General features: G+C 34.7%; 1 protein-coding gene across 1 annotated transcript in view; it reads right to left on the reverse strand.

Moving 5' to 3' along the window:
- Nucleotides 1–4,320: 4,320 nt before the first annotated feature.
- Nucleotides 4,321–22,488, reverse strand: part of IRAG1 (inositol 1,4,5-triphosphate receptor associated 1) — a 63,558-nt gene continuing 45,390 nt past the window's right edge. The window contains exons 12-18 of the mRNA XM_087704211.1: nt 21,930–22,071; nt 20,961–21,010; nt 19,442–19,540; nt 18,782–18,846; nt 12,148–12,267; nt 5,630–5,752; nt 4,321–4,587 (exon numbers count right to left, since the gene is read on the reverse strand). Coding sequence (XP_087560337.1) covers nt 4,347–4,587; nt 5,630–5,752; nt 12,148–12,267; nt 18,782–18,846; nt 19,442–19,540; nt 20,961–21,010; nt 21,930–22,071 — 840 coding nt within the window. The 3' untranslated portion in view covers nt 4,321–4,346. The remainder of the gene's footprint in view (nt 4,588–5,629; nt 5,753–12,147; nt 12,268–18,781; nt 18,847–19,441; nt 19,541–20,960; nt 21,011–21,929; nt 22,072–22,488) is intronic.

The raw sequence follows: 22,488 nt of genomic DNA on the forward strand, positions 1-22,488 counted from the left end.
AACCAACATACCCTGACCTAGTGAGCACCAGATATGCATGCTACATTACTTACTATTTCCCACCATATAAGTTGGTCTTCAGATTTAACCCCCCCCCAAATAGGCCTGTCAATTGTGCAGATTCCAAAAAGGGGGAAATATATACTTAGGAAACTGCATTGATGATATTCATTCATTCATTTAACCAACCAATCAACCAATCAACCAACCAACCAATTTCTATAGCCACCCATCTCTGACAATGGCTCTGAGTGGCTTACAATTTTAAAAATATGTGACAATTAAAAATCTAAAACATTTTAAAACCATAAAACACTAAAAACATCCAAATTAAATACACATACTTGTATACGCCAGTTTTAGTTGTTCCTCCCAGAATTAAGAAATTGCCAAAGAAGAGATCCTCCATTTCTTGTGAAGCCCAAAATCTGTACCTAGGGTGAGCTTTTAATTTCCCAAGTCCCATCTGTTTTAATACCCTGTTATCAATATAATTATATGTATTTTAGCTATATTTAAGTTAGATAATTAATATTTTTGTTATTTTTCAATAGACAGGAGTGCTAAAAAATCTATTTTATGTGTCTCTTACCAGACAGTCTGTTCTCCACACTATGCTACTTGACCACATTCTAAAATTTATAAAATTTGGGAGTCCTATCAAATTTAACTATTAGTATTTGATACCATTATGTAGCTTAAGACTGGGGAAACAATGCTTCCAGGGGTTATTTAACCACAAATCCCAGCTTCTCTCACCATTCTAGTTGAGGGAGTTCTAATTGAGCAACATTTAATCATATCATTTCCCAAATGCATTAAGTCAAAGTAATTTTGATCAGGGAGGGATCAAAAGTAATGTTTGCTCAATTTTCTGACCTCTTTTCCAAAATTGCCTTAGATATGGTGTATCCTGTGGAAGGAGGTACCACTTGCTTTGCCTCAGACAACAAAATGTTCTTTAAAACACAAAGGAAGTCTGAAAATGAATAATCATCATTTTTTGCTTCCTTGTCGGTTTATGGGCAAGGCTCCTATCTATGAAGACAGAACAATTGTAAACTTCAGTGTTAATTCTATGCTAATAAAGCAAAATCTGGCAGAATTAAGATCTTAGTATGTTCATACTAAAATTTCTCTGTGTCATACATGTCTGTGTATGTGGATATAAGCATAATGGTTATCTAATGGTTTGAGAGCTGAATGCAATGCAATGAAATTTCATTTTAATGTAAGCATAATGGTTATCTAATGGTTTGAGAGCTGAATGCAATGCAATGAAATTTCATTTTAATGTATGCTGATTAGTGTACATTTAAAGTGACACTAAAGTTTCTATTCTATTCTACTCTATTCTTCTATTCTAAATGTGTTCTCTACAGGAATTGCTATTATATGAACAAACACCAAATGTATAAATCACATACGAGTAACTCAAAAGATTCTGAAACAATGTCTTTATTTCCAAAACTCAAGTATGTGATGCTATACAGTACAATACTAGCACACCTGTGCAAAGTCTTACAAGTTTTAAACAAAAAAATAATGACTCTTGAATTCATCCTACTTAAAATACCAGTGCTGTGCACAAGAAACAAATGTGTCTTGTTAAAGCCAAATAAATAAATATTGCACTTCAGGAAAAATACCCCCAACCAACCAAACCTTGAAATAGCACTTATTCGGTGCAAATGGAGTAAGTTGATCTAGTCAATTATGTGTATAAATCCTATAAATTTGAAAATATAAAAAGTCTATGTTCTGATGTGGTACTGAAACTAAGGATCTGGTTTAAAAAAAAATCACAAAAGAGGGTTACTTATTTGTTTCTCATTCTTCCAATAACCACCAATGAACTAATTTTAAACATTATAATTATAGGTGACTTCAAATCCTATTAATGAAAAAGTAATAGTCTGGAGACAGCTGAAGAAAAAAACTATTTATCTCAGTACTTTGCCTTGTAAAGACAATCATTCACTTTGCATATAATATTCTACTCTCTAGGTCGAATCAATTATTCCAACATTTTTTTAATTTGCCCATTAATTCTTAATTTGAGTAAACATGCTTAACATTTTGTGTATAAAGCATTTCATGATCTTTTTTGTTACATGAAATGAAAACTGCCTTGTAGATATATCTTATTAGTGAAGTTACTTAATTCAAAGGACAGCAGTTGGTTTTGATTCCTTAGCCTCTTTCATTCGCTCTTCCAGTTTGACAGTCAATAATACACATTCTCACTAGCCTTACTGAACATGCTTAATGCCATTATTTTATTTACCTATGGCCATTTAGAGATTGATCCAATGCTAAAATTATACACCAAGTTGTGTTGATCATCAGTGGTAGCCACTTCACTTGTTAGCCTCTAGGTATTGAAAACTACTTAACATAAAACTTACAAATTATATTTTGGAGAAGCTTCTACTTCAAACAATTTCATACCTATTTCCTGCTTATTATATTGAAGGACAGATGTCCAGTAATCTAGGGTGAAATTTCACCCTGGGCTCTGCATTTTTGTACTTCTCAAGGTGTAGAATAGAATGGTAGATTTTGTTTTTCCCATATGGGATCTCTGCTTTGTGATGTGCTTCAACCTGAATTTTGCAGAGATATTCTGACAACATTGTGGGTGACACAATTGCACAATTGTTTGTTTGTTTGTTGAAATTTGGAAAATGTGAAGATCTAAATAAGTACTTTTAATAAGTACTTTTAAGCCTTAAAGAGATTTGTCATATCCATTTAGCAGCTATGGGGCAAAACAAAGCCTTCCCCCAAATGCTGCTGGAACTTGCCTGATTTTTCATGCTGGATTGATGGCACCATCTAGGGCAAGGGTGTCAAACTCACAGCCCGTGGGGCAGATGTGTCATGCGCTGGCCATGCCCACCCCCGGTTTAGCAAAGGGGGGGAAGTCGTGATACATCATGTGATGATGACATGATGACACAAGTTTGACATTCCTGATCTAGGGGATTCTGGAGACTACAAACTGCCTATTAGCCCTGGACCACAAGTCACTCACATCAAATCACGTGAGGTAGGACAGAACCTCACCCTCATACATACTTCAAAGAAAAGTTCATATCCTGAATGTTTTTGTCAAATGGCCCCTTTCAAACACTAAATAATTCAAGTAAATTTGTGAGAAGAGCTAAAGCAACATGCTCTCAGCAGGCATAATGCTTTTGCCAATAAACAATTTTACAAATTAGTAAAAAATATGCTCTGGGGCTTCTTTCCATTCCAGTAGCTGAAATGAACCAGAAAGGAATGCCCGAACTGTGAGCCATTCTTTCACTCTGATCTTTAACCACTTCTATTTGTGCTACTCAGTTGACTTTTACTTAATGCGTGGTTATGCCTGCAATTTGATGTTTCCTAACTTTGAATTGTGTCAGGAAATCTATTTATACTTTCAGGAACAAAAATCCTCTCTTCTGATTCCAAGGAGCAGAAAGCACATACCACACAGCATCTCCTGCCAACTTACTAGAAGCTGTCTTTTGTTCCAGACATTTAGATTTAATTGTGCATGTTAATGTTCACTACAGAATATGAAGGAGTTTTGCTGTTGAGGTGTTAACAGCATTTTCACACGATTTTTTTTAAAAAAAATGTTTATTCAATAAAATGCAATACAATAAATATGGATTAGTATGATGTGTGAGCCTATTACTACAATATTATTTCATATTATTGGAACATGGTAGAACTTTACAGATGTAGTTTTTGTAAAGTTTCACTTTAAAAAAATAATTAACAAAAATACATGCCCCCAGCCTACATTTCACCTATTTTTGTGGTGAGGTAGCAAGGGTCTTGTCTCATAAGTATGGAATCGACCTATAAGAAAACATTTCAGTGTTTTGCAGTTTTAGCATTAGCTCATCTGTGTGATTGTGAAATCAAATTCAGACCTCTAAGATGTTAGTGAGCAGGAGCCAAACTGAAATTTATAGGAAGAATTAATCCTAACATTTATATAGCAGGAAGTCTGTTGTGACATTCCGTAGAAGGAATGGACTTTACATTCCACTGACTGCTATTTTTGTATTTCCCATATAATTTTTCTAATATTAGGCATATCAATCAAATAACAATTACCATAACAGAGAAAACAAGATTTATTGGCTGGCGTGGCTGGATAATTAAAAAACACAATGCATTCACAAAACTGATGACATAAAAGAAAGCAGTGGGTTGTTGATTACATATACTCATCACAGGAGTGACAGCAATCTGCATTGTTCATCTCAAGTTTTGAAAAGGGTTATTCCTGGTGTCTCTTCAATGGGTTCTCCCCCCGCCCCCCCTCCCCAGGTATGATTTTGTTACTGGTCATGTTGCAGTCCTGAATTTCCCCAAGAATACCGATGGGCAGCAGAACAGGCAGGTTTCACTTGGGCTCCATCTGATTTCTCCGTATAGGAGAAGAAGTAATTGTATAAACAGGAGGTCCCCAGCACTACAGCAAAAACTGTAATAATGGCTGCTACAATCCAGAGCACATTCCAGTGTTTATGCAGTTTGGGATACAGTATCTGTACATAATGGATAACAACTTCAAGTTTGCTGTAAAACAGTGGGGGGGGGAGTAAATAAAAATGATAAAATGAGTTTTTTGGAAGCATTCCGAATCACAATGTTTCTACTGCCTACAATGCTACCATCTCCTTTAAGACTCTGACTTAATATTTGATTTATTGAGTCTTGTGCTGAATATAGCAGCTAGGGTGGTCTGCATTATGGCAGCAATTCTTTGTTATCCATTTGGATTCTCTTGTTTGCTCAAAGCTAAGGTTTATATAATATACAAGTCTCTTTCTAATGTTTAGATTAATGGCATTAGAAAGAAGAACAAAGTAGCAATATAAACAGCAAATACAGAACCTGTGCTACAGTCAAAAATTGTTACTACATACTCAAATCCACCAAAGTTCTCAATGGCTATAATCACTTTATAATTTTTTAAAAAAACAGAGTACAGAATAAAAGAGTTAAAATATATTTGAAGGTCTTGTAGTCCAACCCCCTGCTCTAGCAGGAGACCCAAACCCAACATTCATTTTATTTCACAAAAACATATATAGAAATCCATAGACAACCAGGAGCCTAACACAATATCACAAAAACTACATAAACATACTCCCTTCCTCCCAATGATTATATGAACTAAAAGATTTCTCAGATTTTTTTTTAGCAGTGTTTGACCAAGAATCATGCATTTCTTCTTCAGGAATGCCCCTTCTACCAAATCTTTTTTCTAAGTAACCTGTTATGTTTTGTTTTTAAAGTAACAGATGAATGATCTGCAAAAGGAATTAGCCTGTCTTGTCACACAGAATTATTTCTGTATAAATTTCTGTAACATTTATACCAAACCTTCTGTTTTACAAATGCAAAAAAAAGGGTTGGCATGTTTTGTTTTAGTCTAGTATTTAAAAAAAAACAGTAACAGAAAATAAACTACAGTACTTTAATCCTAATCATGATCTATTCAATAAATCAGGATCAGGATTAAAGTACTATTCAATTGTTGGACATTCCACATAGGAGTAGCTGTTTAATCAGAAAAAAAAGTCTCCTTTACATTATGAATAAGCAATGTCCTTACCTCTGTGGCTTGCTAATCTTATCATTTCCCATGGGCAAAAAATCCTTGATTTTTTCATGGATTTTCTCTTCACTCTCTTTCAACTCTTCACTTTCCTTGTTTTTCTTTAGGCCTTCCTGATAGCTGTAAGTATAGATTCATGATAAGATTAGAGCTGAAAGAACTTCTCTGAAATCAATAGCTTAACTGATTGGGGAGAGGCAGTTCAGATCTTTCCTAAAAGAACTAAAAGGAGACAATTTGGATATTTTCAGGGACAAGGAAATAGTTTAATGAACATTTTAAACCTCCCTAATTTTATAAAAAATAATATAGCGATGGCTAGTATGTTACTGGTGAGATGAAAATTGAATGCAGCTTGGGAAACCACAATTCAGTTCAGTTCTATTCTTTTGTGCCACCAAATCCATTGGCAAACTCAGAATTTTATTTCCTTAAAAGAAAAGAAAAAGACCACAGAAAAACAGAATCAATTTCTTAATTGTATTATGTGTCGTTTCTGTTTTAGGACCCCCTGTCCATAAATTCTTGACTTCCAGAACATTGAAATTATTGATATATGGAAGGTCACATTTATTACTTGGTCCATGGGGTTGCGAAGAGTCAGACACGACTTGGTAACTGAACAACAAATGTATTCATTCCTGATGTATGGATTCATGGACCAGAATAAGGAAGTGTACACTTTTAGGAACAAAAGCAGCAGTGAGGATTCAGTTTATTTTTATCATGCCTGCATCCAGAATATTGATGGAAATATGAGGTCCCTAAAATCTAATCTGATTTTAGATCTGAGGTTGAAGAAAAGATTTAAAATGTATTGCCCCTCTCTAAATTTGAATTGTTCTCAATTACTTGAATTATACATCGTGAATAATATATTTATATATATCCTGATATATTTGGGCATACCAGGGGTTGTGACTTTAAATATATACCTTTCACCCTGGCTTGGCTGTTAAGGAATCGAGCCCTGTAGCTCAGTGGTTAACACATCTGCCTAAGAGGCAATATAGCACAGGTTCGATTCCCAATAAGGGTATGGCTAGCTGATGAGAGCTACTGGTAAATAGCTTGAAATAGATCTATACTAGTCTCCCTTTATTTATTTATCAGCACAAATATAACATATATTTGTGTTTTTTTTTATTTGTGCTGATAAATAAATAAAGGGAGACTAGTATAGATCTATTTCAAGCTATTTAGCTCTCATCAGCTAGCCATACCCTTACTGGGATTCGAACCTGTGCTGTATTGCATCTTAGGCAAACGTCTTAGCCATCAAGCCACAGGTCTCCTCCTTATCAGCTGAAGCCAGGGAAGAAGGTATATATTAGTGTCACAACCCCTGGTAAGCCCCAATTATGGGAGGAAGCTAACTGCTTCCAACATCTGTCAATCGACTCGTCACAAGAGTCCATCACGACAGAAACCCAATATTTTTACTGTTGCCTTTTGTTATATTTGTGTTTTTTTTAATTTTATTTGTGCTGATAAATAAATAAAGGGAGACTAGTATAGATCTATTTCAAGCTATTTAGCTCTCATCAGCTAGTCATACCCTTACTGGGATTCGAACCTGTGCTGTATTGCATCTTAGGCAAACGTCTTAGCCATCAAGCCTGATTATATATATAATCAGGAGATATATATATATATCCTGAAATGTATGTATGTATGTATGTATGTATGTATGTATGTATGTATGTATGTATCTTAGAGTCACAACCCCTGGTATGCCCAAATATGGGAGGAAGTTTTACTGCTTCCATTCTCTGTCTATCGGCTCGTCACAAGAGACCATCCAGATAGAAACCCAATATTTTTACTGTTGCCTTTGTTACATTTGTGTTGTATTTGTGCCTTTATTTATTTATCAGCACAAATACAACACATACATACATACATACATACATACATACATACATACATACATACATACATACATTAGATTTTTACAACCCCCGGTATGCCCAAATATGGGAGGAAGATCACTACTTCCATTCTGATGAGAGCTAAATAGCTTGAAATAGATCTATACTAGTCTCCCTTTGTTTATTTATCAGCACAAATATATATATATATATATATATATATATATATATATATATATATATATATATATATATATATATATCCTATTTCCCAGAAAATAAGACCTCCCCGGATAACAAGCTCAATCAGGCTTTTGAGCTCATGCACATGTACATTGTTCTGTACATTGTTAGCAGAACTGTTAAGTGTAAAGACAAGGCAATTCAGCTAAGAATCAATTTTAGTAAACAGATTGGTATATTAAACACAGGTATTTATCTGAGCACTGATTTTTGTATTTAGCACAAATGTATCTATTCTTTTTTTTAAATAAAAATTTTATTTTCAAACAAACACAAACACACAACACATATAACATAAAAGCCTCTTCAACTACATATAGTGTGTCGATTGGTTACAAGATCTTTTTGCGTCCTTTCCATAGTCATCACTTGAATTTTATCAAAATTCACATATTGTCAATCAAGATATATTTGTATACATTGTTATTATGCTTCCTTTGTTTGATTGTCACTATTGCTCTCCATTTTAGACAAGGTATTCTAAATATATAACCATTATTATTATAGTGATTCATTATATCATCTTCAATATATCCAATAATAAAGAGTTATTTTTTATCCTATTCTAAGTCATTCTATTATTTTAGCATTGATAACATTCTCTAATAATTTTCAATTCCATGTTTTTTCCCATTATTAGTATCATCAATCTATTATACATGTATACAAATTGTTACAATTATTATTCAACATCCATAAAGCCTAGCTATTATTACATCCTTTCAACATAAGGCATATTAAATTTGAAGTAAATTTATATTATGACATTTCATTACATCACCCTGAAATCATCCAATGATATTACATCTTTATATTCTATTCTATATAGAATTGTTTATCTTTTATAAAAAGACTTTTCAACATCATCTCCATAATCCCCACTTACAGTTTGTATAAAATTTCATATTATCAATATTATCAATCTAGTGTGCTTTGTTATCATTATTAATCATTTATTTGACTATAGATATTATTACGTTGTACATAGCACTCAAAGTTTTACTACATTTAACTAAATTTTATTGTGACATTTCATTTCATCATCCTGTATCCTTCCAGAAATAGTGTAGTCCAATATCTCTTGCCATTTGTAAAGTCTGTATTCTAAGTGTTTTCTTGATAAGTCTTATGTGGACTTCTCTTAAGAACTTGTTGTTCATTGCATGTTTTATTAGCTTAGCTTTTGTTATCATTAGTGCTTCTGCTGAGATTACTCTCATTATTTCTGCCAAATTTTCTCTCCTTTTTTCATCTATGTTCTGACATCTGAAATAAAGTTCCGGTTCATCGATCTCTCCTTTCCATATTTCACACTTGTCATTTCCCTCCACTCTCAGTTTGCTGTCAGTGTCAACAATTTTCTTATCACTTTCATATGTCTCTGTGATTTTTTGAGCTCTGTCCTCAAACTTCATCACTGTCCCCGTACTTTCTGTATTTTGATCTATAATTTCAAGTCTCTTTTCAATTCTCTCTGTGATTATTTAAACTTTTTAAATTTCTACTAAAATTCTTTGCAAAGTTAGTGCCTTTTCTTCTTCACATTGTGCCATTTTCCAGATTATAAACACTGCCAAAACATCTGAGACTTTTTAGGTTTCAAACAAATTCAGTGGAGTTTTTCAAATCAAAGCTTTCTCTTTCTTTCAAAGGAACACCTGTATAAACAAAATGTTTTCCACTGATCCTTTCAGTAAATAAAGCCTATAGCTTTGTAATATCAGATATTGCCAAGCCTCTAGCCACTAGATGGCAGTGTTACCTCTTTTCCATCTGTTTTTGCCTCTCTCTGTAAACTCCAAGCTCCGGAAGAGGAAAAAAATGTTTAAAAATTACGCTCCAACCAAGCCTTAGGAGAGAAGAAACTTTTAATCCACGAATACAAAAAATGGAAAAAGTATAGAAGAAGGAAAAAAGAGACCAGTCCAATTTAAAAATAAGAGGCATTTGTAAAAAGTCCATCCATAGAAAACAAAGTTAAGGTAGAAAAGATAACACAATAGTTTTAAACCAGGGTTGATTCGCCACTTATTTTCTTCTGTCTTCAATTTTATTTTAAACTCCAAGTCTTTTGGGTTTTTCCTTCTTTAATAATAATTTTTTTTCTCACCATTTTGACACACTGTCTCTCCTGTACTGCTTCTGTTTCAGGGGCTTGTCCCAACCTTCTGCAGCCATTTTGGTGCTTCTCTTGTAGCTGGAAAAAAGAGCTTTTTCTTGGATCAATCAGGGACTTTGCGATGTCCCTGAGATCAGCAGGACATGCTCTTCTCTATCACTGTTCCTTCAAAACAGTTTAGGTCCAAAAGGACCGTCCAGGAACAGAGATATCGACAGCAATACTGGAGCCCCAAGATTGCATGTTGTGTCATTGCGATGTCAAGAGCCGCCTTCTCAAATGTATCTATTCTTGCATTTTCTTTTCCCTGTTTTACCTTGGAAATAGACGTATTTTACTTTTATTTTCTTTGATACGATTGTAAGATGAATCCATCAATAAATTATCTAATTATCATTTGATTTGCCTTGGTAAATACCAAATAACAACACAGGGTAAAGCAAATGAAACACAGATGTACTCAAATATTTATGCATCATGACAAATGGGCATATAAGAAAGGAAAAGCATGGGCTTTTATTCACATGCAATAATGGCTAAATGAAACAAAAGATCTTGAAACTATGCCCTTATTAGGCCATCACATTTGTTAAATCTTCCATGGGATGCAAAATGAATTATACTGGCTATTAAGTGGCCTGACAGTATATAGATACTGACAGCTATATAGGCTTCTTCCCCCCCCCCCCCCCCCGGCATCACTGATGTTGTAAACCAATTACATTATTTCTTAGTTCAGCCACAGTCTAAAATCATATTGACTCTTCAAAGTCCTGTAGAAAGTCACCGCCTACCCCCTCTAGAAGAATGAAATATTTTGGGAAATATTTAAAAAGGCAGAATATTATATTTCCCCAAAGGGAAAAATGGAGAAACATGGGGGCGGGGCTTGAGGCAGAAAACAGCCCCCACTTTCCTTAATAGCCACAACAAATGTCAGCACTAAAGAGATAAAGAGCTTATTGAAAGAGGAAGACAAATATTTAGATAGCTCTATTCATAGGCAAAGCAAAGACTTCAAGCAGAAATCCATTCAAGATAGGATATTTTGAAACTCCCTGCAGCAAAGCCTGAAGAAAGGCAGAATGGTAGGATTAGAAGCAGCCCCTTCACTCAAGATCCAACACAGGACGAAAGCCATTAAGCCCAATAGGAATTGCCCAACACCCTTCCAGAACCCAAGCCCCTTCATTGCACCATCCCAGAGCAGCCCAAATTTCACCTGGGAGCTCAAATAAACAATAAGCCAGGGGCTGACCAGATTAGCTCAGACAAATACCTAGGATTTGCATTTCCTCTTTTGCCTATAGAGCCAGCTATGACCCCTACATAACCCCTACATGACCCTATAGGAATCAGACAATAGCCAATAAAATAGGAAACTCAAGTGCAAAGCCCAAAGAAGGTATAAACCACTCTGTCTGAACTGCATTTTTTCAGCTGCCCAGAACCACAAACTCATGTGGTTCTGCTTCATCAATAAACCTTCTTTCCAGCCTCCATGTTTCCAGTGTCTTTCTCCCAGCTTGAAACTGAACCAGATGGATATTTCTTCCCACAGTCCGAATCAGTTTGAGACTGGTTTAAATATTTAAATATTTTACTTTTGTATTTTATTAATCTCAGTAAGCATCTTACTTTGGAAATAACTCCTTAACACAATAAATATGAGCTAACGTCACAAATGACTCATGTATGTTTAGTCATACTTCAATTGTACAGTACTTGGTTTTTGTAATTTGATTGATATTACCTTGGACATTATATATATTATACCCTTTTAAGAGAGAGGCATAATTGCTATGGCAACAAGTATTGATGATAAACAAATGGCAATCATTTCAGTAAAGTGCCTTCTATTTCTCTATTCTTGGAGAGAACGCTTTGACATCACAAAATTGTTGAGTTTCAAACCAAGGTAATTTGTATTTTCTCCTTGTATTTATGGTATAATGTGTAGGTGGTGATGAATGACCATAGCAACTAAAATGTTTGTGCACCGAGTTCTCCAAAAGAAAAAATGGTACTTTGATAATTAACTTCCACTGAACAAGAGGCAGTGCAAATTAAATTTTTAACTGTGACCATTTGAGTAGAAATTGCCTGCCTCTGAAAATGGCAACTTTAAAGTAAGGAGAAAGAAGACAATGAAGATGTTTCTGCAAAACCTTATTTTGTACATTGTAATGAAATCAAGCAGATCCATTTACATTTGCAGCAGGGAGTTAACAAAAAGGGTCCACAATGCCCAGTCCTACTATAGCAAAGACATAAGTTCTCACCCTTTATTATAAGCTTCCTCTTCTATTTTGGCTTTTGCCTCTGGGCTGATCTCTTCCAAGCTAGTTTCTGTTGATGCTGAAGGACGGTGTTCACAATCCAGGTCGCTGTTTGGTTTTTCACTAAAAGGTTTAAAAGAAAAATGATGCATCATTATTTAGGTTGCATATTAGGAGCAAGTGGCAGAGGTGGGTTGCTCCCGGTTTGGCCTGGATCAGGCGAACCAGTGATAGCAGCGGCGGGTCGTAAAAAAAAATGTAAACCCATCACTGGTGTGTGGTATCTTTCTCCTCCCTCCCTCCCTCCCTCCCTTCATATGTTTAACCATCTTTGGGATTGAAAGGCTAAGGCTACCATATCTGAATGGTTACCACAGGGCAGCAAAAAGGCAGAGTTTTCTATGCCTATTTCCTGCCGTTTTGCAGCCCAGATATAGTACTCCTAAGAAAGGCTAATTTCTTAAGTCTTCACATAACATTACAAAAACACCACCCAAGCCAATCAAAATTGGAGAAAATGATGTATTTTACGGTTTTGATTAGATAGAGCACACAACGGTGGTTCTCCTCTTACCTCTTGGACAGGTCGCAGTCGGTGTTAGTCGGAGGGCAGAGATCGACCCCTAGGCCCCTAACATATGGGGTGCCACAGGGTTCGGTCCTGTCCCCCCTACTTTTTAATATCTACATGAAACCGCTGGGCGAGATCATTCGACGGCACGGGATAAAATACCATCAGTATGCGGACGATACACAGTTGTATCTGTCCGCCCCGTGCCAACTCAATGAAGCGATGGACGTGATGAGCCAGGGCCTTGAGGCTGTTAGAGACTGGATGGGGGTTAACAAGCTTGTACTCAATCCAGATAAGACCGAGTGGCTGCTGTGCTTCCCTCCCAATAATTGGCCAAGTGTTCCATCTCTCAGGCTGGGGGGTCAAATACTACGCCCCTCAGATAGGGTTCGCAACTTGGGAGTCCTCCTGGACCCACAGCTGACTTTCGAACACCATTTGTCAGCTGTGACCAGGGGGGAATTTGCCCAGGTTCGCCTGGTGCACCAGTTGCATCCCTACCTGAACCGGGAGGCTCTCACAACAGTCACTCGTGCCCTTGTGACCTCTAGGCTGGAGTACTGCAATGTGCTCTACATGGGGCTGCCCTTGAAGAGTATTCGGCGACTTCAGCTGGTCCAGAATGCAGCCGCGCAAGCGATTGTGGGTGCGCCTCATTTCACCCACGTAACACCTATCCTCCGCGAGCTGCACTGGCTGCCTGTTGATCTCCGGGTGCGCTTCAAGGTGCTTGTTGTCACCTACAAAGCCCTTCATGGTATTGGATCTGGATACTTGAGAGACCGCCTACTGCCAATTACCTCCACTAGGCCAATAAGATCCCATAGATTAGGCCTCCTCCGAATTCCATCAGCCGGTCAATGTCGACTGGCAACTATCCGGAGGAGAGCCTTCTCGGTGGCTGCTCCGACCCTATGGAACGAACTCCCCGTGGAGATTCGTACCCTCACCACCCTCCAGACCTTCCGCATAGCCCTTAAAACCTGGCTGTCCCGACAAGCCTGGGGCTAAGATTTCAACCCCACCCGAATAGTATGACTGTTGCATTTTTTTTAACGATGTACTGTTTTATGTGTGTATTTTTGTCTTGTACTCCCCTCCCCCTTGGATTGTGAGCCGCCCTGAGTCCCCACAGGGAAAAGGGCGGCATATAAATAAAGTAATCCTAATCCTAATTCAGCAAACATTACATGCCTTGTACTCTTTGAGCAAAATTAGACAAGATGCCCCCATATAGATCAGGACTGCAACTGGATGGTTGGGGAGAATTCACTTTAACCTATTTCTGCAAATTGTCCAAGTAATAGTCCCCCCAATTATATTATCTGATTTATTTATGATTTTACCAAATATATCATATCCCAGCTTCATGGGCCCTCTGTTTCCTGGAAGCATCTATAAGAAAGCAAAAAATTCCTGGAAAACACTATAAAAAATCACACTGCTTTTCCTGGGAAAGTCTTTTCTTTACATTTAGGAGTTTAAACATTATTTAGGCAACAAATTCCCTCTCTAATTTTCTTTCAGTCCCTCCTCCTCCATCAGGTGTCAGCCAGTTCTGAAAAGATACCTACTTTATATTACTCATCTCACCTGGCCTACTGTGCTTCATACCAACATACAAAAATAACTGCACCCCCTCTTCAAATAATAACAAACACTATTGACATGCTTCAAATGAAACACATCCCAAATTACTGTACACCAGGCTGATTGCTGCTTGAAGAAAAGGGAAAGAGAGACTGGGATTCTTCAGGCCATTCGCCACCATAAAACAAACAGAGAATCTTAAAATGTCTTGCTGTTATTATCCTCTGTCTCTGACTGAAGACAGTTGAGTCACACCATTGCAGGAATGCATAAAGTATGATATGGGAACTGCAGACTGCAGAAGATGGCCATTGAAACCAACTCACCATCTTCCCCTTTCTTAGCTAAGGGAGCCAATGTTGTCCGAAGATGCTTCGGTGGTCACGAGGCCAGCATGAGTATATACTGAAACACATGGAACATTGTTCCCTTCTTTACCTTTTATCTTCTGCTTTCAAACTGCTAGGTGGGCACTGGGCAGGAACTGGGGTAGGAACAGGAGCTCACCCTGTTGCCCAGCTTTTGGGTCTCAGTGTCTTTAACTACTGAGCCATCGTGCCCGCCTATTGTTTCCTTAAAATTATCAGATCATCTTTGTTTGATAGACAGTTGCTCGTTGTTTGTTCAGATTTAAATCACTTCCCGTAGTCCTTATTTTTGGACCTAGAAGCTTCCACTAAGAACATGAAGTATTGCCTCAATGTGTACATTCTTAATAAGTTCCCGCCATAGTTTTTGAATTACCATTCTTCACACAAAGCCCAGTATACAAGCACTTACAGTTCATCAATCACCCCGTTAACATGAAGGAATTTCTTAGGAGTAGCTACACAATCATCCCAATAGTTATTACTATACTGTTGCTTTGTTTGCTGAAAACAATTATTACTCATAAGTAACCCAGGCTTTGCCAAGGCCCAATTGTTGTTTCTTATTTACTGAAACAACTTACACTATAGGTTCCCCAACTATTGCTTATATTTAAAAATAGAGGGGGGAAAATAGAAACAAGAAATTATAAGTGACCCAAGGAAAAATGTAAAAACAGAACTGGTATTTAGCCAGTTCTGACAGGTTCTGGAGAGCGGATAGCGGAAATTTTGAGGTGGGGAGGGAATGGAGATTTTGCAGTCTCCTTTCCCTGCCACGCCTACAAAGCCACGCCCATAGAACTGGTAATAACATATTTTGAATCCCACCACTGACTTCCACCCTCCCCACCCCATAGGTGCTTGCAGTTTATTTATATTATTTATATTTATATTATTTATTTATATTTATATTATTTATATTTATATTTATATTTATATTTATATTTATATTTATATTTATATTTATATTTATATTTATATTTATATTTATATTTATATTTATATTTATATTTATATTTATATTTATATTTATATTTATATTTATATTTATATTTATATTTATATTTATATTTATATTTATATTTATATTTATATTTATATTTATATTATTTATATTTATATTTATATTTATATTTATATTTATATTTATATTTATATTTATATTTAATTTATATTTATATTTAATTTATATTTATATTTATATTTATATTTATATTTATATTTATATTTATATTTATATTTATATTTATATTATTTATATTTATACTTATACTTATACTTATACTTATACTTATACTTATACTTATACTTATACTTATACTTATACTTATACTTATACTTATTTATATTTATATTTATATTTATATTTATATTTATATTTATATTTATATTTATATTTATATTTATATTTATATTTATATTTATATTTATATTTATATTTATATTTATATTTATATTTATATTTATATTTATATTTATATTTATATTATTTATATATATTTATATTTATATTTATATTTATATTTATATTTATATTTATATTTATATTTATATTTATATTTATATTTATATTTATATTTATATTTATATTTATATTTATATTTATATTATTTATATTTATATTTATATTTATATTATTATTTATATTTATATTTATATTTATATTTATATTTATATTTATATTTATATTTATATTTATATTTATATTTATATTTATATTTATATTTATATTTATATTTATATTTATATTTATATTTATATTTATATTTATATTTATATTTATATTTATATTTATATTTATATTTATATTATTATTTATATTTATATTTATATTTATATTTATATTTATATTTATATTTATATTATTTGGGAGGAAGCAGGATTTTTTTCAGATTTCAGTATTTCTTTTCCTTCTAACTGAAACTTGTCTTTAAAAAGAAACTCCAGAACTTGTCATGGAGATAAAGAATTACAGTAGACATATAGCACTTTAATAGGATCCTTTTAAGCATTATTTTATACTAGTTTACAAATCACTACTCATAATTCCAAAACGTCAGCAGAATCTTTTTTTTTTTTCAAATGTGATGTATTTCCTGAAGATGACAAATTCTTTGTCCGTGGAAAATAGCAGCCAATATGATACAGGCTTTCTAGGAAATACGTTCATGCACTGTTCCAAAACATAGAACATCCTGTATTCCTAACAGTATTCTTTTGACAAAACATGACACTATTGGCTTGGCTTGGCTATGTTTTGGAAATGAAGGAAATAAAGATATTTAAGCATCTTTATTCAGGAGTACAGTAAACTACTGTATCATTCATATTATCTTGGAATGATTACAAATGAGACTTAAAGTTATATTATATCGCTGATATTATCAGTGATGTAGTTTGTTTATTTAAATGTCCCACCATTAAATAAGTGGTCCTAATCAATTCAGCTTAGCAGCTACACACACCCACACGCCTAATCAGATACCAAAAAATGAAAAGACCTTTAGCCACAAGAGGAAAGCATTAACTTGTCTTAAATACTCATCAATGGAGATAGTGGACCTCTACATGGGCAAAAGTTGGTCTCACAAAGACTTCTGAACAACCAGATATTGTGGCACATCAGAAACTTAAGAAACTTCCTAGTTTTGCTTGCATTACTTGGATTTTGTCCATGTGTCATGGTTTTAAATCATAGCAAATATATGTAGGACTGCTTCCAACACGGCAGAGTTTAATCTATGCACTGATTTATTGAATGAGTGGATTGAGCCTTTGCAAATCTGATTGAAGTTCATGCTTTAAAGTTTGGCTTTGTTCTGAAAAGCATCTCCTCTCCTCTCCTCCTCCCATGCTCCCCTTTCCACTTTCAACTTCTCACCCACCCACCCACCCACCCACCCACCCATCCATCCTCTTTTCTTCTAGCTCAAAATTTTGATTTGTGTTTAAAAAGCTGCTGAAGAAAAGTGAAATAGCTGGAAAAGCAAGGAATATATCAAATGAAGAAACAAATAAAAACCTAAAATCTGTTCACTACATCTGCAACTTCCAGGAAGGTGGTCAAGTTTGTCTTTCATAAAAAAAATAATCTAATGACAGTTTTTACAAAATTATTATAGGATAAGCTTTTACTGGACCTGATGAGGTCACTGACAAAATTTTCTGAGATGACTGTTGATATCTGAGTGCTTTTCTAAAATGTCAGATTTGCCCTTATGTGTGTTTTTGCACAGAAGATGGTCGGTTTGTGTAATATAAGGTCTAGTAAGCACTAGAAAATGAGAAGCCAGTATGGAATGCTTTGTAAAAATATGGTAAAAGAAATTGATGGAAAAGAGCATATTTGGCATCTGAATCTAGTGTAGGATTTAATTAACTTCTCTGTATTTCTACTACTGTTGCTAGTTAATAGAGGATCTAAATGATGACTACCTGTAGTGTAGATGTACTCTATTAAACTCCAACAATCAATCAGAAGCTGGAAAGCCATCTGTGGAGATTTTTAAAATTGGATTTCTGCTCTGAGCAAAATATGTGATTGAATTAAATGAGCCTTTTATGTATGGGAGGTAGCAAGTAAGAAACAGATACAATCAATGCTGACTTTGGGTCTCATCACAGCTTGAAGCTATAATCTTATATAAATTTATTGGATAGTTAATTCCCAATGAGCTCAATTTCTCTCTAAAATACAAGGTTTTCATGCATATAACATTACTTTATTCCCCATTTTTAAGGATTCCATCTTACATGCCTTTTTGTTTTGGCAAAGTTGACCTTATTTCTGAATCATTCAGACAAGGAAACAGGTATATAAGCCCAACCATATTATTTTACTATAATCCAAGTGCAAAAAGAAATACTCCACCAAAAAGATAATTATATTTATTCCTCAAAATATATATTTAAGAATAGTAATACAGTTGAATCCTTGCTGTATTACTATTTACTATATTACTATATTTATTACTGTATTACTACCGGTATATGCATTATTGAGCTGTATTATATTGCCTTGCTTTTTTTTTTTTTAAAGGAGACTTTTTTTAATGCCAGTTATAATTGTAACTCTTAATAAAATAAATATTCATGTACTCACTTCTCTGTAACTACAGGTAAGACTGGAGTTGATGTCAAATTGCTTCTTCCATTTGATGATTCAGACTGTAAATAAAGATATCCATTTACTGTCATTCAAACATAAAGAACATAAACTGCATTTAAATATATACCCTGATAACATGAAAAATATAATCTGTGTATTTTCCAAATAATTAATTTATCCAATAGACAACAATTTCACTATAAACTGGAAGATTGATAAGTACTTCCTTCAGAGTTTTAAGACACTTTTTCACTTCCAGCTGCATACTAATGACATGTGGAGTATAATTATAATCATTAATTTATATTTATATGAATCTTTATATATGCCAGATTTAGAATATATGGAATTTTTAAATAATTGAAATCAAAGTTTTATTCTTTAAAATAGAAGAAAAGAGAATTCTTTATTGGCCAAGTGTGATTGGACACACAAGGAATTTGTCTTTTGTGGATATGCTCTCAGTGTACATAAAAGGAAGATTTTTATGACAAAGATTTTTCCTCAAGAATCATAAGGTACAACACTTAATGATAGTCATAGGGTACAATTAAGCAATCAAATCATACTAGAAAACAATCAATATAAATCGTAGCAACAAAGTTACAGTCATAAAAATGTATTTATATACAATTTTCCAAGTTTAAATTTTACCAGGGTAGATGACACCAAGGGTATAGGTGACTGGCTAGGTGACTGGCCTGGGAGCTCAAACTTTGAAACAACAGCAACACTGACTCTCCTTCGAGGCAACTAAAACAAAAAAGCATGTTATATTTCAATTTAGACATTGCTGATAGTTTCATGGGAAATACAATTAAACAGATTAGAGCAAAACATGCAGAAAGGAAACCATGGGACTTCAGGATACAGTTGCTGTACAACTCCACCAAATTTACAAAGTAATTTTATTGTAACTTTCAAACAGCGGCAATAGTTTCTGCAGCTCCATAACACTTCTGTAAAAGAATCTAACAGAATGCAAAGTGCAGGATAATGTTATACATGTTTACTCAGAAGCAAACTTCATTGTCTCCAGTGGAGTTGATTCCCTATTGGTGCCTCAGGTCTGCTGTCTCTCATTTCATTTCATTTCATTTCATTTGTTTGGTTTGTATGCCGCCCTATTCCCTGAAGACTCAGGGCGGCTAACAATAAAAAGGGAAGGGGATACAAAGATAAAAATAGAAACAACAATTTAAAATTCAATAACAATCGTAACCTCGAATGGGGTTGGATAATTCAACAGCCGGAACAGCCAGGTCTTAGTTGCTTTGCGGAAGGCCGGAAGGGTAGTAAGGGTCCGGATCTCAATGGGGAGATCGTTCCATAGGGCCGGAGCAGCCACAGAGAAGGCCCTCCTCCGAGGAGTCGCCAGCCGACATTGGCCGGCAGATGGAATTCGGAGGAGGCCTAGTCTATGGAATCTAATAGGTCTTTGGGAGGTGACTGGCAGGAGGCGGTCTCTCAAGTCTCTGATAACTAAGTTCTTAATGTAGTGGCTTCCTAAGGGCCAAATTATATATTATGTTAAATTTATGTTTTCTTTGAAACACTTCACTATTTCAGTTTCTCAATCATTCAAACTCAGTCCTGCCTCACCCTGTTGCAGCAGTAAAAATCTCATGTCTCCACCCAATGCAATTTTGCACAAAAAGCAAAAACAAACAAACTCAAAAGTCTAAACAGCCTCGTGCTTTGTACATGGCTCATCTCCTGCCTAAGACACAGGGGGAAGTGACAGTGTATCAGCAGTTTTACTTCAATCACTTTATGTGAGCTACTGAGGGGGAGAATATAATTATCATGCCAACATTTCCCTCATGCTAATATTCCAGAATTGAGAGGAAAAATGAGACAGCAATTCTCTCAAATGGGGAAACTATCTTCCCACATTTTGGAGATCTCCTGCATTTTCAAATAAAAATCAGCTCCATGGAATCTTCCTTCTGCATTGTAGCTAACCTGGAAATAAGATCACAAACTGGCTTGGGAGTGTTGTAAGCTACCTAGATATCCTACCTAGGACACCATGAATGATAAGTCTTCTCTTAAGTAGTTGCCTGATTCATCTCATGGGTGAAGAAGAGCACAGGTTTAGTTAAAAGATTTTCCAGAATGGATACTTATGCAAATAGCACATTAAGCAGGTTATTAAAATTTGGAAAAATACCTTTCCAATAGAAAGAGACATGGATCTTGATGTCCGAGGTACACCATCATCTGTTCCAAAGTATGAAACAAAATCGAATGGGAAAAATGGTGGTAGAAAAGACAAAATACATTATTTAACCAGTCTGTTTTATATTGAAAAGAAGGCTGATATCAAGCAACATTAAATATTATTATAAACTTTGATACAATATTGTTATGATGATCTATATGGAACATCATTTTGGTTGAATCCAAAGGTGCTTTTTCAAGAAGTAATGAGACTTTCTGTTTTTTCTTTGAAGATGTTTCGCTTCTCATCCAAGAAGCTTCTTCAGCTCTGACTGGATGGTGGGGACCATCCATTCAGCACTGAACTGAAGAAGCTTCTTGAATGACAGGCAAAACCAGAGAATGCCCAGTTGGCTCTTGAAAAAGCACCTTTGGGACAACCAAGACTTGGATGACTAAGAATCTCCATAGATATTTTGGTTGAATGTGTTCCAATCTCATAGTTTTTCTGAAGATACTTAAATCAAGATTTTTTTTAAAAAAATACAGTGTTACGTAAGTGGGGTTTGATTCCAGGTGACTTCATAGCTACGGCCACAATTCAATAACAGCTTTATCACTGCCTTCTTTCCACATTGTTTTTCAGTTATCATTTTAGCTCTGAGCTCTGGAATTCTCTAGTAATCCATAAAACAGGTACAAAGCAAGCCTGTTTGCAATTAGTTTTTAAGCTTTGGGCTGCTTCCTGCTAAGCCTAAATCAAGATGCACAATTTCATTCAATAAATAAATATTATATTTATTTATAAATAGATATTTTATATGCACAAGATGTATCAAAAGTTTCAATGCAGTTTTAAACTTCCTAAAAAATATGGTAAGAGTTTTGGGACACCCCATATTATCTATAATTATGTGGGAGAGCAAATAAAGGTTTTACAGCAATACAAAGGTGTGTTTAAAATCTCAGGACATTTTACCTGGAGAACCGTAGCTTCTGCTAGAATTCTGATTAGCAAGTTTCTTATACTCCATGAGCTCAGCATGGTCCTTTTCATATGTTCTTTTTAAGTTCTCTACATACTGCATCATAACTTCAGTGGCCTTTGACATACGTTTTTCCTGGAAGAAATAGATAAAAACAACGCACATAAAGGTATATTTTAGATATCAAGGAAAGGAGTAGTATATAACAGTATTTAGCTATATTATTTTACTCATAAGGAGACCCTGCCAATTTGGCACATATTGTAATGAGTATGCCATATAGAATGTCATTTTTTTGTTACTAATATTCAGATAAATGTTCCAGGGAATGACAGTATCCAAATTCTTTTAATCTACGACCCATTAAGGGCAGAAGCTATGATACTATTCAAGGTGATTTCCTGGATGCATTATGAACCCAAGGACTCTTAAAGTATCAGATATTCTGAGATCCTTCATTTTGGAGGCTAGATCCTCAAAATCAACATATGTTTATGCCAACTAAACCACATTTTTTAAACCTTACTATTGTGTACATTTTTCTTGAAAACT

The sequence above is a fragment of the Thamnophis sirtalis genome, unplaced genomic scaffold (genome assembly GCF_051295495.1).
Source record: "Thamnophis sirtalis isolate CommonGarterSnake01/CBP01778 unplaced genomic scaffold, rThaSir2_p1.2 scaffold_1, whole genome shotgun sequence".
Taxonomy (NCBI): Eukaryota; Metazoa; Chordata; class Lepidosauria; order Squamata; family Natricidae; genus Thamnophis; species Thamnophis sirtalis.